The sequence below is a fragment of the Dendrobates tinctorius genome, unplaced genomic scaffold (genome assembly GCF_039654945.1).
Source record: "Dendrobates tinctorius isolate UK_male_01 unplaced genomic scaffold, ASM3965494v1 ptg000059l, whole genome shotgun sequence".
Classification (NCBI taxonomy): Eukaryota; Metazoa; Chordata; class Amphibia; order Anura; family Dendrobatidae; genus Dendrobates; species Dendrobates tinctorius.
In genome coordinates this window covers 16,988,782-17,003,595 of record NW_027361727.1, presented here as the reverse complement: position 1 = coordinate 17,003,595, position 14,814 = coordinate 16,988,782, and the positions used below count along the sequence as shown (strand labels likewise).

The 14,814-nt window shown below is 41.3% G+C and overlaps 1 protein-coding gene across 1 annotated transcript; it reads left to right on the top strand.

The window, feature by feature from the left end:
• Window positions 1-4,873: 4,873 nt before the first annotated feature.
• Window positions 4,874-11,763, top strand: LOC141092379 (uncharacterized). The gene is made up of 8 exons (XM_073578485.1): window positions 4,874-5,076; window positions 5,323-5,469; window positions 5,716-5,865; window positions 6,113-6,262; window positions 6,681-6,842; window positions 9,049-9,189; window positions 9,397-9,553; window positions 10,882-11,763. Exons 1-7 carry the CDS (start codon window positions 4,893-4,895, stop codon window positions 9,531-9,533), a joined length of 1,071 nt encoding a protein of 356 aa, XP_073434586.1. The 5' UTR covers window positions 4,874-4,892; the 3' UTR covers window positions 9,534-9,553; window positions 10,882-11,763.
• The last annotated feature ends 3,051 nt before the right edge of the window (window positions 11,764-14,814 follow it).

Sequence of the window (14,814 nt, the reverse complement as noted above, 5' to 3'; positions counted from 1 at the left end):
TCAAAATTGATGAAAAATATCAACAATCTCAAGGTTACAAGTCCATCGCCAGAGATCTTGATGTTCCTTTGTCCACGGTGTGCAACATAATCAGGAAGTTTACAACCCGTGGCACTGTAGCTATTCTCCCTGGAATAGAATGGCAGAGAAAAATTGATGAAAGGTAGCAGCGTAGAATAATCCAGATGGTGGATAAGAAGCCCCAATCATGTTCCAAAGAAATTCAAGGTGTCCTGTAGGCTCAGGGTGCATTGGTGTCAGAGCAAACTATCCATCGATATTTGAATGAAATTAAAAGCCATGTCAGGAGACCCAGGAGGTCCCCACTGCTGACACCAAGACATAAAAAAGCTAGACTGCAATTTGTCAAAATGTAAGTGAATAAGCTAAAATCCTTTTGGGAAGGCGTCTTGTGGACAGATGAGACCAAGATAGAGCTTTATGGTAAAGCACATTATTCTACTGTTTATTGAAAACAGAATGAGGCCTACAGTCAAGGCCGGACTGGCCATCTGGCAATTCTGGCAATACAAAAAAGGCCTGTCTCGTCATGGGCTGCCTTGTCTGCTACATTGCTAACAGAATCAGTGTTCTCAAGACACCCATACTGTTATGAGTTGTGACAGAGCACAAAGTCGCTGACTCCATCGCTTATCCCAGCAATATTGATCTTGTAGTAAATCTTCCTTTCCTCAATCCAGAGTAATATTAGTAATATATGTCATCTGGTGCTTGGGGACTGGGACGGCATGGGCCTGTGTGATTTCAAATCCCAGGGCTGAATTTCAGCCCCAGTCCGTACCTGCCAGTGAGATTATATGAGAAACAGAGTGTGACCTCCGAAATATCGTTATGAACTTAAGGGAAGTCAGCACCATGGGACCGACTGATATAAAGGCCACATTTATAGGTGTGATCAGGACCAAACAGAAACTCCTCTGATCCTTCAGTTCTCCAGTTTTTCCCTGACTATTGCATTTACTACTTGTCCCTGAGGATGGGCGTATTCCTGTATAATATTTTATTCTCATCAGTGACCAAGAGACAAACTAGTAATATTAAGAAACACATATAAATGGATGAAACTGCATGTGTTCCGCTCCTCGTGATGTTACAGTGAGATCACCATTGTGACATCACTCGTGTTTCGCTCCTCGTGATGTTACAGTGAGATCACCATTGTGACATCACTCGTGTTTCGCTCCTCGTGATGCTACAGTGAGATCACCATTGTGACATCACTCGTGTTTCGCTCCTCGTGATGCTACAGTGAGATCACCATTGTGACATCACTCGTGTTCCGCTCCTCTGGGAGATCACCATTGTGACATCACTCGTGTTCCGCTCCTCTGTGATGTCACAGTGAGATCACCATTGTGACCTCACGGAATGAGGGGTTATATGGAGTGACACTGCAGGAAGAGGCTTTGTCTGGAAAGACTCACTGTGTGTTACACAACAAGCGATATTCCTCCGGGATAAACTGCTGTTTTAAATTTCTTCTGATTGTGACTGAGCTATTAAGATCTGTGCAAGGCGCTCCTATCAACATCCGCCGCCCGCATCCGGGGCTTTGGCCCCTGGAGGTAAGTGTTTTCCCAGATATTTATCCAATATGGGGTTATTGTTAGTAAGTCACATGGTACATTTCTTGGAGGATTCTTCATGTGTCACTTGTAATTCCGGGAGCCTTCTCCCATCATGTATTCCCTATTCCAGGCTCAAACAAATTGTAAGCTTGAATGGAGATCCCCTGTAAGCGAAAAAGAAGTCACGTGTATCTCTGATCTTCATATGTGTGACTTCATCAATACTTTGGGGAAAAATAATTACAAATTTATGGTAATGTCATGATCCAGGTCGGGGTTTGCTTCTTGCTTTTCTTTCCCCGGCATGGTCATGGAGGGGTTAACTTTTCCTGCCTCTCTTTGGTTCTTGGGTGGCTATGTATTGGTGCTGTTTTTGGTGGCCTTTGTCAGTGATAGCTCTGGTCCTTGGCTTGAGCAGCTGATCTGTATACCCTATCTGTATACAGTAAGTGCTCCGCAGTTACATTACAGGTAATTGGGGAATTTCTCCAACTTGTTGGGATTTACTATGTTCCTGATCTGTTCAGTCCTAGAGTTCAGGCCCCCATACACATGAGACCAGTGACAGACCAATTCACCAATATCAGCAGCTCTGCCGACAGTCCAAGTGTTCATCCTTTTGTTCCCAGCTAAATAAGCTGCCAGAGGAATCTACCAGCGGCTTTCTTACATAGAATACAGGTGCGATCGGCAGAGTTAGCGCTCCTGTGTATGGAGGAGTCAGGAGAAATATCTGCCGGCTGAACAGATCAGCTGAACCATGGGCCGACTGCTGTGTGTTGTCCCCTTACTCATAGGAATGGTCCTAGGTCTGGTTACGTAAATGAGGTGCAAAATATAATGTCTATATTAGTAGCTCCAAATATCTGACATCTATTCTTTTCCTCCGGCAGAATACTTCATTATGGTTACTCTACATCCAGCCGTCTTCTTCTTCCTTGGATTCTTCTCCGGTGTCATCTGTACCATCATCTGTGGGTAAGTCTTATACTGATTTATGGGCTACACGGGAGTCTAGAAGAAACATCCCATCTTCAGGTCATCACACGATTCAGGAAAGGGAATCATCTAGAGAAGATGCTTAGTGGCTCATAAACTGGCTCTGACCGGTCCGAGCACAATGGACTTTTCTGTAGAACTGAAAAAAATGCTGATTGTCATGGATCACAAAAATGACTGCAGATCGGGAGAGACAAAATAGACGACGAAAAATAAATGTCTTCATAACATTCTGCAGAACACAGAGAGACTTTACAATTAGTAACATGACTTCTGTTTTATCACTTTATAGACTTCTGATCAAGAAATTCTGGAGAAAAGACAGAGAGAATAGGACTGATCCTGAGGGTACGTACAACCTGACTAACCCCACATTATTATCTATCTACACACAAATACTTCTTGGCGGCTTTTCTATTCCATGGACGCAGTCCACATTGTAAAGATGAATAATTACTTCAGTCATATTCGGATTAGTTTCTTTCCGTATATGAAATCTGTTTCAGAGTACGGTCACACTAGGCGGTTTTTTTTTTGTTCAGCGTTTTTTTTCTACCTGATTTCTTGGCAGGAAAGAAGCTGCAGAAGCAAAATCTGTTTTCCTTGTTTTGTTTCTTGCATTTTGCAGCGTTTTTGATGCTTTTTGTTGTGTGTTTTTTGCAGCGGTTTTGGCGTGCTCCATTTCTCTCTCGTGCATGCTGATAAAGTTCAGTGCTAAAAAGAAAAGTCCTATTCCATAGAATCAGGTTCTAGCACAAAAAAATACAGCAAAGCGCGATACTTGCATCTTCGGTGCGGATTTTCAGGGGTTTTTCACCACCCATTGAAGTCAATGGATGAAAAACGCTGAAAAAAACGCTGAAGAAGTGACATGCTTTCCGTCCAAAGAAACCTGCAAAGCACAAAATACCGATGACAAAGAAGCAATGTGTGCGCAGGAGATTTCTGAAATCTCGTCGGTTTTGCTGGTACTGTAAACCGCAACTGAAAACTAGCATAAAAAAACACAAAAGCAACATTATAAACTAAAACTAATCTCTTAATAGATCTTGACAGTGAATTTACTGTAGACTAAAAGGAAATAATCTAGAACAAATATAGAATATTTTTCTTTTGAAATACTGATTTCAATGCTTTGTGTTACAGGAAAACAGACTTCTCGTCATGGACCCATGGCTGGCAAGAGAGATGCTCGCTGTCAAAACAAAATCCCTTGGCCGGGCTACAATTCTTGCATCAATCTTAACTACGGATGTGACGATATGAGCACCACGTCATCTGACGGTAAGTTCTCAGGATTTTATACCATGCACTATTAGATGTATTCAACAGGAAAAAAAACTGCCTAATAACAAAATCTCTAAAAGGAGCATGTCGGTGACTAACCCCTTACATAAAATATTACTCCGAGGGATCAGTCTGTCTGTTTTCATAATTAATCGTACCATTTAGAGATTATGATACCTGTATAAATTTTAATATTCGTAGCAAACATATAGAAGCTTTTATTTTATCAATGCTAATGTCAATGTTCTGTGTTACAGATGATGCAGATGATGATGATGATGCTCCTGATGGACTGATGGCCACAGAGACAGATGTCGTCAAAAACAACGATGACTCTTCTTCTGGCCCTGGAGATGTCGTCAGCAATAGAAACCCAGATGAGGATGTGATCGTCTCCTCTAACAGTAAGTTCTCAGGTTTTCATCATATGTTTAGCTGAAAAAAAAATTTCCTAGTAAAAAAAATCTCTAAAAGGAACATGTCGGTGACTAACCCCATACATAAAATATTACTCCGAGGGATCAGTCTGTCTGTTTTCATAATTAATCGTACCATTTAGAGATTATGATACCTGGATAAATTTTAATATTCGTAGCAAACATATAGAAGCTTTTATTTTATCAATGCTAATGTCAATGTTCTGTGTTACAGATGATGCAGATGATGATGATGATGCTCCTGATGGACTGATGGCCACAGAGACAGATGTCGTCAAAAACAACGATGACTATTCTTCTGGCCCTGGAAATGTCGTCAGCAATGGAAACCCAGATGAGGATGTGATCGTCTCCTCCGACAGTAAGTTCTCAGGTTTTCATCATATGTTTAGCAGAAAAAAAAACTTCCTAGTAAAAAAAATCTCTAAAAGGAACATGTCGGTGACTAATCCCATACATAAAATATTACTCCGAGGGATCAGTCTGTCTGTTTTCATAATTAATCGTACCATTTAGAGATTATGATACCTGTATACATTTTAATATTCGTAACAAACATATAGAAGCTTTTATTTTATCAATGCTAATGTCAATGTTCTGTGTTACAGATGATGCAGATGATGATGATGATGATGATGATGCTCCTGATGGACTGATGGCCACAGAGACAGATGTCGTCAAAAACAACGATGACTCTTCTTCTGGCCCTGGAAATGTCGTCAGCAATAGAAACCCAGATGAGGATGTGATCGTCTCCTCCGACAGTAAGTTCTCAAATTTTCATCATGTTTAGCAGAAAAAAAAACTTCCTAGTAAAAAAAAATCTCTAAAAGGAACATGTCGGTGACTAACCCCATACATAAAATATTACTCCGAGGGATCAGTCTGTCTGTTTTCATAATTAATCGTACCATTTAGAGATTATGATACCTGTATAAATTTTAATATTCGTAGCAAACATATAGAAGCTTTTATTTTATCAATGCTAATGTCAATGTTCTGTGTTACAGATGATGCAGATGATGATGATGATGCTCCTGATGGACTGATGGCCACAGAGACAGATGTCGTCAAAAACAACGATGACTCTTCTTCTGGCCCTGGAGATGTCGTCAGCAATAGAAACCCAGATGAGGATGTGATCGTCTCCTCCGACAGTAAGTTCTCAAATTTTCATCATGTTTAGCAGAAAAAAAAACTTCCTAGTAAAAAAAAATCTCTAAAAGGAACATGTCGGTGACTAACCCCATACATAAAATATTACTCCGAGGGATCAGTCTGTCTGTTTTCATAATTAATTGTACCATTTAGAGATTATGATACCTGTATAAATTTTAATATTCGTAGCAAACATATAGAAGCTTTTATTTTATCAATGCTAATGTCAATGTTCTGTGTTACAGATGATGCAGATGATGATGATGATGATGCTCCTGATGGACTGATGGCCACAGAGACAGATGTCGTCAAAAACAACGATGACTCTTCTTCTGGCCCTGGAAATGTCGTCAGCAATAGAAACCCAGATGAGGATGTGATCGTCTCCTCTAACAGTAAGTTCTCAGGTTTTCATCATATGTTTAGCTGAAAAAAAAATTTCCTAGTAAAAAAAATCTCTAAAAGGAACATGTCGGTGACTAACCCCATACATGAAATATTACTCCGAGGGATCAGTCTGTCTGTTTTCATAATTAATCGTACCATTTAGAGATTATGATACCTGGATAAATTTTAATATTCGTAGCAAACATATAGAAGCTTTTATTTTATCAATGCTAATGTCAATGTTCTGTGTTACAGATGATGCAGATGATGATGATGATGATGCTCCTGATGGACTGATGGCCACAGAGACAGATGTCGTCAAAAACAACGATGACTCTTCTTCTGGCCCTGGAGATGTCGTCAGCAATAGAAACCCAGATGAGGATGTGATCGTCTCCTCCGACAGTAAGTTCTCAGATTTTCATCATGTTTAGCAGAAAAAAAACTTCCTAGTAAAAAAAAATCTCTAAAAGGAACATGTCGGTGACTAACCCCATACATCAGGGGCAGACATATTATTGATGCAACCACAGGGGCCCAAGAGGTAAGGGGGCCCATTTCCACCTACAAAGTAGGAGACATTTTGCATTATGATGAGCTATTGGACTGTAAAGGGCCTTTATACTATTCTTGCACAGGGGCCCTTTGTGGTTTGTGTCCGCCAGTGTCGTACATGAATGATACTCGGAGGAATTGGCCATTCTATTTTTCGTAATTAATTGTACCATTTAGAGATTATAATACCTTTGTCATTTTAATATTTGTAACGAACATATAGAAGCTTTTATTTTAATGATGCTGATGTCAATGTTCTATGTTACAGAAGAACAAGAGAATGACAACTCAAACGACAATGACGATGCTCCTCAAGGACTAATGGCCGAAAAGAGTAATGCTCTTAGAAACACCAATAACTCTTCATCTGGCCCTCTTTATATGGTCATCGATAAAAAGCCAGATGAGAATTTGATCATCACCACTAACAGTAAGTTTTCATGTTTTTAGGATTTTTTTCTAACAGAAACCATCTACCTAATATAAATAGTCTCTGAAAGAAGCGGGTAGGTGATTACCCCCAGTACACAGAGGTAACTTGTGGTTTGGTCCCCCTATTTCTATACTGTACTGTATTGTCAGCCTTTTTCCTTTGATCACACTCATCTTCATGATGCCCTACGCATGTCCGCCAGACAAAAAACTATTTGATTTTCTAATATTTTTTAATAGACTATGATACTTTTAGCTATATATTTTTTTAGAATATGGGTGAAAAGAGACTAATGGCTGTGTGAGGTCGTTATAGCGGGATCTCTTGGCAGTGTAGGATTTATATTGATTACCCCAATGAGCTTATATGTGGAACAGAGTGTGACCACTTATATATGGTAAAGGACTTAAAGGGGAAGTCAGCACCACGGGACCTGCTGATATAAAGGCCACACTGTGTAATGCAACACCTCCATCATTGCCTCCCCCCACCACCATCATTGCCTTCTCCCCACCACCCCATCATTGCCTCCTTTCCCACCACCCCATAATCCTTCCCCACCATCCTATCATTGCCAATCTCCAATACACACATCTCCAATACACACACAGCACCACTCTCTCTCACTCACACACACACAGCACCACATCACTCTCTCACACTCACACACAAAAGCACCGCACCGTATACACACAAACACACACGCATGCACGCAGACAGATACAGAGCACACTCACCTCTCCGCAAGATCGCCACAGCACATTCCGGCAGCCGCTTCCTCGCTGGCAGCTTTCTGTCTGAAACAGCCGCACGCTGAATGATGTCAGCTGCATTGTCTTAGACAGGAAGCGCCAGGCAGGAAGCAGGATGCCGGGATGTGTGTGGAACTTGCGGAGAGGTGAGTGTGCTGTATATCTGCGTGCGTGTGTGTATGTGGTGCAGTGCGGTGCGCTGCTTTGTGTGTGAGAATGAGAGCGTGGATCAGTGGTGGTAGGGCTTTACATGTGGGCAGTGTTAGCTGCAGCCTGCGGCTAACGCTGCCTGCTATTAAAGTAAAATGGTATTCACTCCTTTCCACGCCCATGGGGGCGTGGGGAGGAGTGAATATTCATTTCTCTTTAGCAGCAGGGACAGGTTCCTGTCTCCAGCTGCTACTCCGCAGGCACAGGGCCGACCCCTCATCACTCAGGGGCCCCATAGCCACTGGCTGGGGGCCCCTGGAGCAGTGGGGGCCTAGGTAGCTGCTGGCCAATATGCCAGCAGGTGTCACTGCCTGGGCCCACCAGAGAATCCTCCGGTTCTCCAGTGGGCCAGTATGACCCTGAATCCTGTGTAATCAGTGATCAGTGATCTAGAGACAAAACTAGTAGTATTAAGAAACACATAAAAATGGATGAAGCTGCTTTATCTTTAGTGGCTACAGGTATCTCTGGTCCATCGTGACATCACTTGTGTGGATATACGATGCTCCCTGCCATGAGGTCACAATTGTGATGTCATTGGGGATCAATATTGTGTAAGAGAAAAAAAAGTCACGTGCGTCTCTTATTTCCATATCTGTGATTTCATCAGTACTTTTGTGGGGAACAATTACAAATTTATTATAATTGGGGATTTTCTCCAACTCTGGACCCATGGCTGAAAAGAGAGTTATTTAAAAAAAAAAACATCTCTAAGTCTGACCCCAGTTATATAATTATCAGTATCGACCTAGATGAGGATGTGGTCATCTCCTCTGACAGTAAGTTCTAGGCTTTTGTAACATATGTTTAATAGAAAAAAAACAGTCTAATAAAAAAATCTCTAACAGTTGATAGCTGGTTGTTTGATCCTTCTATTCTCATACTTTACAATTTAGCGGTTATAACCTGTCACCAGGTTTCTGCTACCTCATCTGAGAGCAGCCTGATGTAAGCAAAGAGAAGCTGAATCCAACAATGTATAACTTGGATTACTGGGTGCAGCCATTCTCACACAATCAGAGTCACAGCAATACTAAGCTCCTGGTGCTAAAGCAACCATTAAAGAAAAACAGGATGGAGCTTGATAAGGGAGGCAGCATAGAAATCTGTATTTTCACCCCTACAGCAGGCTGTCTCCAGCTTACATAGCAAAAGCCTGCTGACAGATTGCCTTTAATATTGATTATCAAACTTAGAAGCTTTGATAGTAAAAATGTTAATTTCAATGTTACACCTTACAGGAGAAAAATGGGATGGAATAATTATTGGACCCAATGCCGAAAACAAAAATGTCCTTGGAAACAACAAAATTTCTATTTCTGGTCCCGGATATGTAAAGATCAATAAGGACCCAGATGAGGACGTGATCTTCGTCTCTGACAGTAAGTTATCAGGCTTTTCTAACATATGTTTAATAGAAAAACAGCAGCCTAATAAAAAATCTCTAAAAGGCGATAACTGGTTGCTTGATCCTTCTGTTTTCATACTTTATAATTTAGCCATTATAAAACCTGTAAAATGTTGATATTCTTTAACAAACACAGAAGCTTTTATTTTAGTAATGTTAATTTGAATGTTACACCTTACAGGACAACATTTGGATAATAGAAATATTGTAAATGACAAAGCTGCTCATGGACCCACTGCCGAAAACAGAGATGTCCTCAAAAACATCAACATCTCTACGCCTCGCTCCGATCATGTAATCATCAACATGCCAGATTAGACTGGTCGCCGCCTCGGACAGTAAGTTCCTTTTTTCCTTCATCTTGATAAGAAGAATGCTTACTACCATAAATATAATCTGTTTTAATCTCCACAACTTGCATACATTAAAAATCTGCCATTTTAACCAATATATTATTGAACAGCAGTTCAAGCAATTTCTTAAAATTTCCTCGCCCTCAGTCTCAGACCAACAGAGAAGAATCAATGTCCATTAATGAACAACTCATTTTTTATACACTATCATTTACAAAACAAGAGGGCAGAGAACTTATTTCGCCTCCTCCTCTGAATCCTCCTCCGTCTACTCCTCCGCCTCCTCAAAATTTTGAGAAACATCTTGGCCTGGACAAAGATGTAGAGCAATATAAAGTCGTTGTGAAGTTTGTTTTTCAGGAACTTCTGGCCTATGCCAACAAAAACCAAATGTAAGGTTTTAGAGCTTCATAAATATGTTTTATGATCTATGTTATGTATTAGTATTAACAGGCAATAGGCTAAATAATTAGTAATTGGGCACTAATGACCTAGATGTCGATGAGTTACTTTTCTTTATGCAAGCTAAATCATCATTCTATGAGCCAAGATTTGCTGGACTACAGTAGAATGGGTGTTGTCATTCTCAAATCACGAATATGATAAATAATAATATAAATCATCTTTAATAAATCACAATGCATAATACATAACAATATTGGATGAGTATACAGCTATAAATAAAAAACACAAACTAGAGTGGGTGGTCATGGCAAAAACAAACATATGAATATTTAGTCATGATCACATTTTATACATAGCAATACTGACTTAAAGTGCAAATGTAAAAAATCAAAAGAGCTGATGGCAGAATAAAAAGTGCTCAATATCAAAAGTACTACCAGATGCGATAAGCAAGTACTTGTACAAATGCTAAGCCTTAGTAATACAGAAAACCAATAATAAAAACTCAAGTCAGTACTAAGTACATAGTACCAAAACTGCCACTCCACCACTTAATCCTGACACGTGTTCCACCTTCAATCACAGCTTTTTCAAGGGGTTATAGGAACGAGGTGCAGTGCTGTATATATACCACGAGGGAGGGATTGCTACTAAGCTGTAATCTAAACATAGAAGATCCAAAAATAATAGGCAGGGTGCTATTCATATCACAGCACTGATAGGATGTAGAACATAACTGAACAAAGACATTAAATATTACCCATTATGTATTACATAGTACTGTATTATAATCTATAGATAATGGATGACATGTAAACATCTTTTGTTGCCCCTCTCATTATAATCTGTCTGTTTGTACATATATTAATCTTTACTGTTTTGCTAATTTTGTGACATTTATATTGCAGGTGAGGCAGAGCAGGGTCTCGCTGTGAACCCACAATGAACATGGGATCCAGCTGGAGACAACAACTTTACATCAGCAAAAAGAGGCAGATTCCGGGCTCGGTCTCTGTTCTCCACCACTGGATATGACATTACTGGACTTTCCGCAGCTAGGTGCACTCACTGAACAAGTGGGTTTCCTACTGCACAACGAGGCAGATTCCGGGCTCGGTCTCTGTTCTCCACCACTGGATATGACACTACTGGACTTTCCGCAGCTAGACGCACTCACTGAACTAGTGGGTTCCTACTGCACAACGAGGCAGATTCCGGGCTCGGTCTCTGTTCTCCACCATTGGATATGACATTTCTGGACTTTCTGCAGCTAGACGCACTCACTGAACTAGTAGGTTCCTACTGCACAATGAGGCAGATTCCAGTCTCAGTCTCTGTTCTCTACCACTGGATATATTTACTGGACATTCCGCAGCTAGACACACTTACAGATAAAGTTAGATACTTGCTGCGTACAAGACAGATTCCGGGCTCGGTCTCTGTTCTCATGAGTGGATAAAACATTTCATGAGCTTTCTGCAGCTGGATATAATCATAATCTCACAATTACCTGCTGCACAATGAGGCAGATTCCGGGCTCGGTCTCTGTTCTCATCAATGAACATCTACAGCCTAAGGGAAGGGCAGCCTTTCAGCCATGGTTCCCTAGAGGTTTCCTCCACTGGAGGTTTTTCCTCTCCTGAGTGCTGAAGGTCCACTCTTCGTGAGTCAAGTGCCCCTCATCATCATTATTATTGGGGCAATTTTTAAAACTATTGCCATCTGACTTCCATTGGAACTTTTACATTACCCACCTTGAATGAAGTTAATAAAGAAGTCAGTAAAAAATATGTAACAGTGTATCTGAGCTTCTATGAATCTTTACAATACATCAGAGTATATACAATAATGTGAGGTGGGAATATTTTATGTAGTAGTTAAACACATGGCAGCTTATATTTGTGTTTTCTGACAAACTTATCTAATACAAATTTAATGTTCCTCTTTAATTGTGCACATCATCTTTGGCCTGTTTTATAATGGGGGATGATTCTTCCAGCTTGACCAGGACTTTAACATCACTGTATATGTTACCATCTTGATGCACATGATGACATAAGAATGACATAAGAATGTTATGACTTGCATCACCCAAGGTCTAGTTATTGTCTCTGAGAAGGCATGCCACTGGCAATTGACACTGTAATGGTATGGCTCACAGAGGTCTCATAGAGCTGGATGTCCCAACCCAGGGTGAAATAGACAGAAGATGGTTACAACAAGAGATGGCAAAATAAACTTTTGCCCTCTATGGTTCAACAAAACGGTGGATGTTGCCATATTGCTCAATTTACAAGTAGAAAATTGAAAAAGAAATCTGTATTCTGGTGAATGCGAATTTTTGCAGAATATGAGTTGAATTGTCTCATCTCTATTAAATAGTCTTTAACCTCTCTCTGAAATCTGACATACTATCCCGTCCATGTGCCCTGGGCTTGTCTGACCATCGACGGGACAGTATGTCATCGTGATTGGCCACGCACACAGGTGATGTGCAGCTGATGGTGGCTGGGTTTCAGCTGATTCTCACAGCTGACACCCGGCACTAAGTGCCAGGAGCTGTCACAGACCGCTCCCGGCTAGTGATGAGCGAGCACTAAAATGCTTGGGTGCTTGTTGCTCGGGTCAAGCAAATTGGAATAATTGGTTACGCAGACAGAACAACGAGCCCAAGGTAAGTCTATGGGAGACCCAAGAACTTTTACCACGACCCTCCCCGGGGGTCCTTTTAAGGTCTAAAAACATCAGAAAATGATGGAAACACTGCTGAAATGACATGGGGACATAATGGGGATCACCCCTGGAAGCATTCATGACTCCTAGTCAGGGGTGAATAAAGGGTAGCCAGGGCCCCGGGCTGTTCAGACTCTGTGGGCCCCTCGGTCATGTGACAGGGTCGGGAAGTCACTAGTTTTCATGAAGCATATAGTGCATCAAGGGGCAGGAATGGGTTAAATACTTAGGTAAAAAATTTAGCAAATACACGTGTGCACGAGGCCTTACAAATACTGAGGTAAAAACTCACCAAATACTAAGCATGTGCACGAGGCCTTATAAATACTGAGGTAAAAACTCACCAAATACTCAGCATGTGCACGAGGCCTTATAAATACTGAGGTAAAAACTCACCAAATACTCAGGGTGTGCACGAGGCCTTACAAATACCGGAAGGCTTCCACCCAACATCTAGTCCTGACTCACCTGTACCTAACATCGAAACCAGCTAATAGTCTGCAATCACCTGCTGACCTGGACCCATGACATATCAGACAAGTTACTTCACATGAGTCACACAGAGGCTCCTGCTTCAAGACTTCCCCAGATAGAAGAAGCAGCCTCCGATGTGCAGCCTGTGGCTGGATACACAGGAAGAGACGTTCCTCATCACAGGCTGTGCCCAACATAGCAGCAGAGGGGTTAACGGCACAGACAAGTCGCCGTCTCCTCACACACAAGACATGATGCTGCATCTGGTGACGAACAAGTGCACATTGCGCAATGTTAGTCATGTCCTAGTTGTTCAGCATGTGGAGGACCAAGGGGGGACAAAAAAGACCCCAGGATTGGAACAGGAGCATGGGAAAGTGGATGGCGGTTGAAGGGGCAGGGTTTATGTAGGGGTCAGAGTAAGTATATAGATATATATATATATATATATAAATATATAGATAGATATGCACAGTATATATACACACACATATTACTACATGCTTTATGCCATGGCCTATTTTGCATACGATGACACATTATATACATGATCAGAGACACACATATTATAATATATATATACAGTGGGGCAAAAAAGTATTTAGTCAGTCAGCAATAGTGCAAGTTCCACCACTTAAAAAGATGAGAGGCGTCTGTAATTTACATCATAGGTAGACCTCAACTATGGGAGACAAACTGAGAAAAAAAAAATCCAGAAAATCACATTGTCTGTTTTTGTTTCATTTTATTTGCATATTATGGTGGAAAATAAGTATTTGGTCAGAAACAAGCAATCAAGATTTCTGGCTCTCACAGACCTGTAACTTCTTCTTTAAGAGTCTCCTCTTTCCTCCACTCATTACCTGTAGTAATGGCACCTGTTTAAACTTGTTATCAGTATAAAAAGACACCTGTGCACACCCTCAAACAGTCTGACTCCAAACTCCACTATGGTGAAGACCAAAGAGCTGTCAAAGGACACCAGAAACAAAATTGTAGCCCTGCACCAGGCTGGGAAGACTGAGTCTGCAATAGCCAACCAGCTTGGAGTGAAGAAATCAACTGTGGGAGCAATAATTAGAAAATGGAAGACATACAAGACCACTGATGATCTCCCTCGATCTGGTGCTCCACGCAAAATCCCACCCCGTGGGGTCAGAATGATCACAAGAACGGTGAGCAAATATCCCAGAACCACGCGGGGGGACCTAGTGAATGAACTGCAGAGAGCTGGGACCAATGTAACAAGGCCTACCAAAAGTAACACACTACGCCACCATGGACTCAGATCCTGCAGTGCCAGACGTGACCCACTGCTTAAGCCTGTACATGTCCGGGCCCGTCTGAAGTTTGCTAGAGAGCATTTGGATGATCCAGAGGAGTTTTGGGAGAATGTCCTATGGTCTGATGAAACCAAACTGGAACTGTTTGGTAGAAACACAACTTGTCGTGTTTGGAGGAAAAAGAATACTGAGTTGCATCCATCAAACACCATACCTACTGTAAAGCATGGTGGTGGAAACATCATGCTTTGGGGCTGTTTCTCTGCAAAGGGGCCAGGACGACTGATCCGGGTACATGAAAGAATGAATGGGGCCATGTATCGTGAGATTTTGAGTGCAAACCTCCTTCCA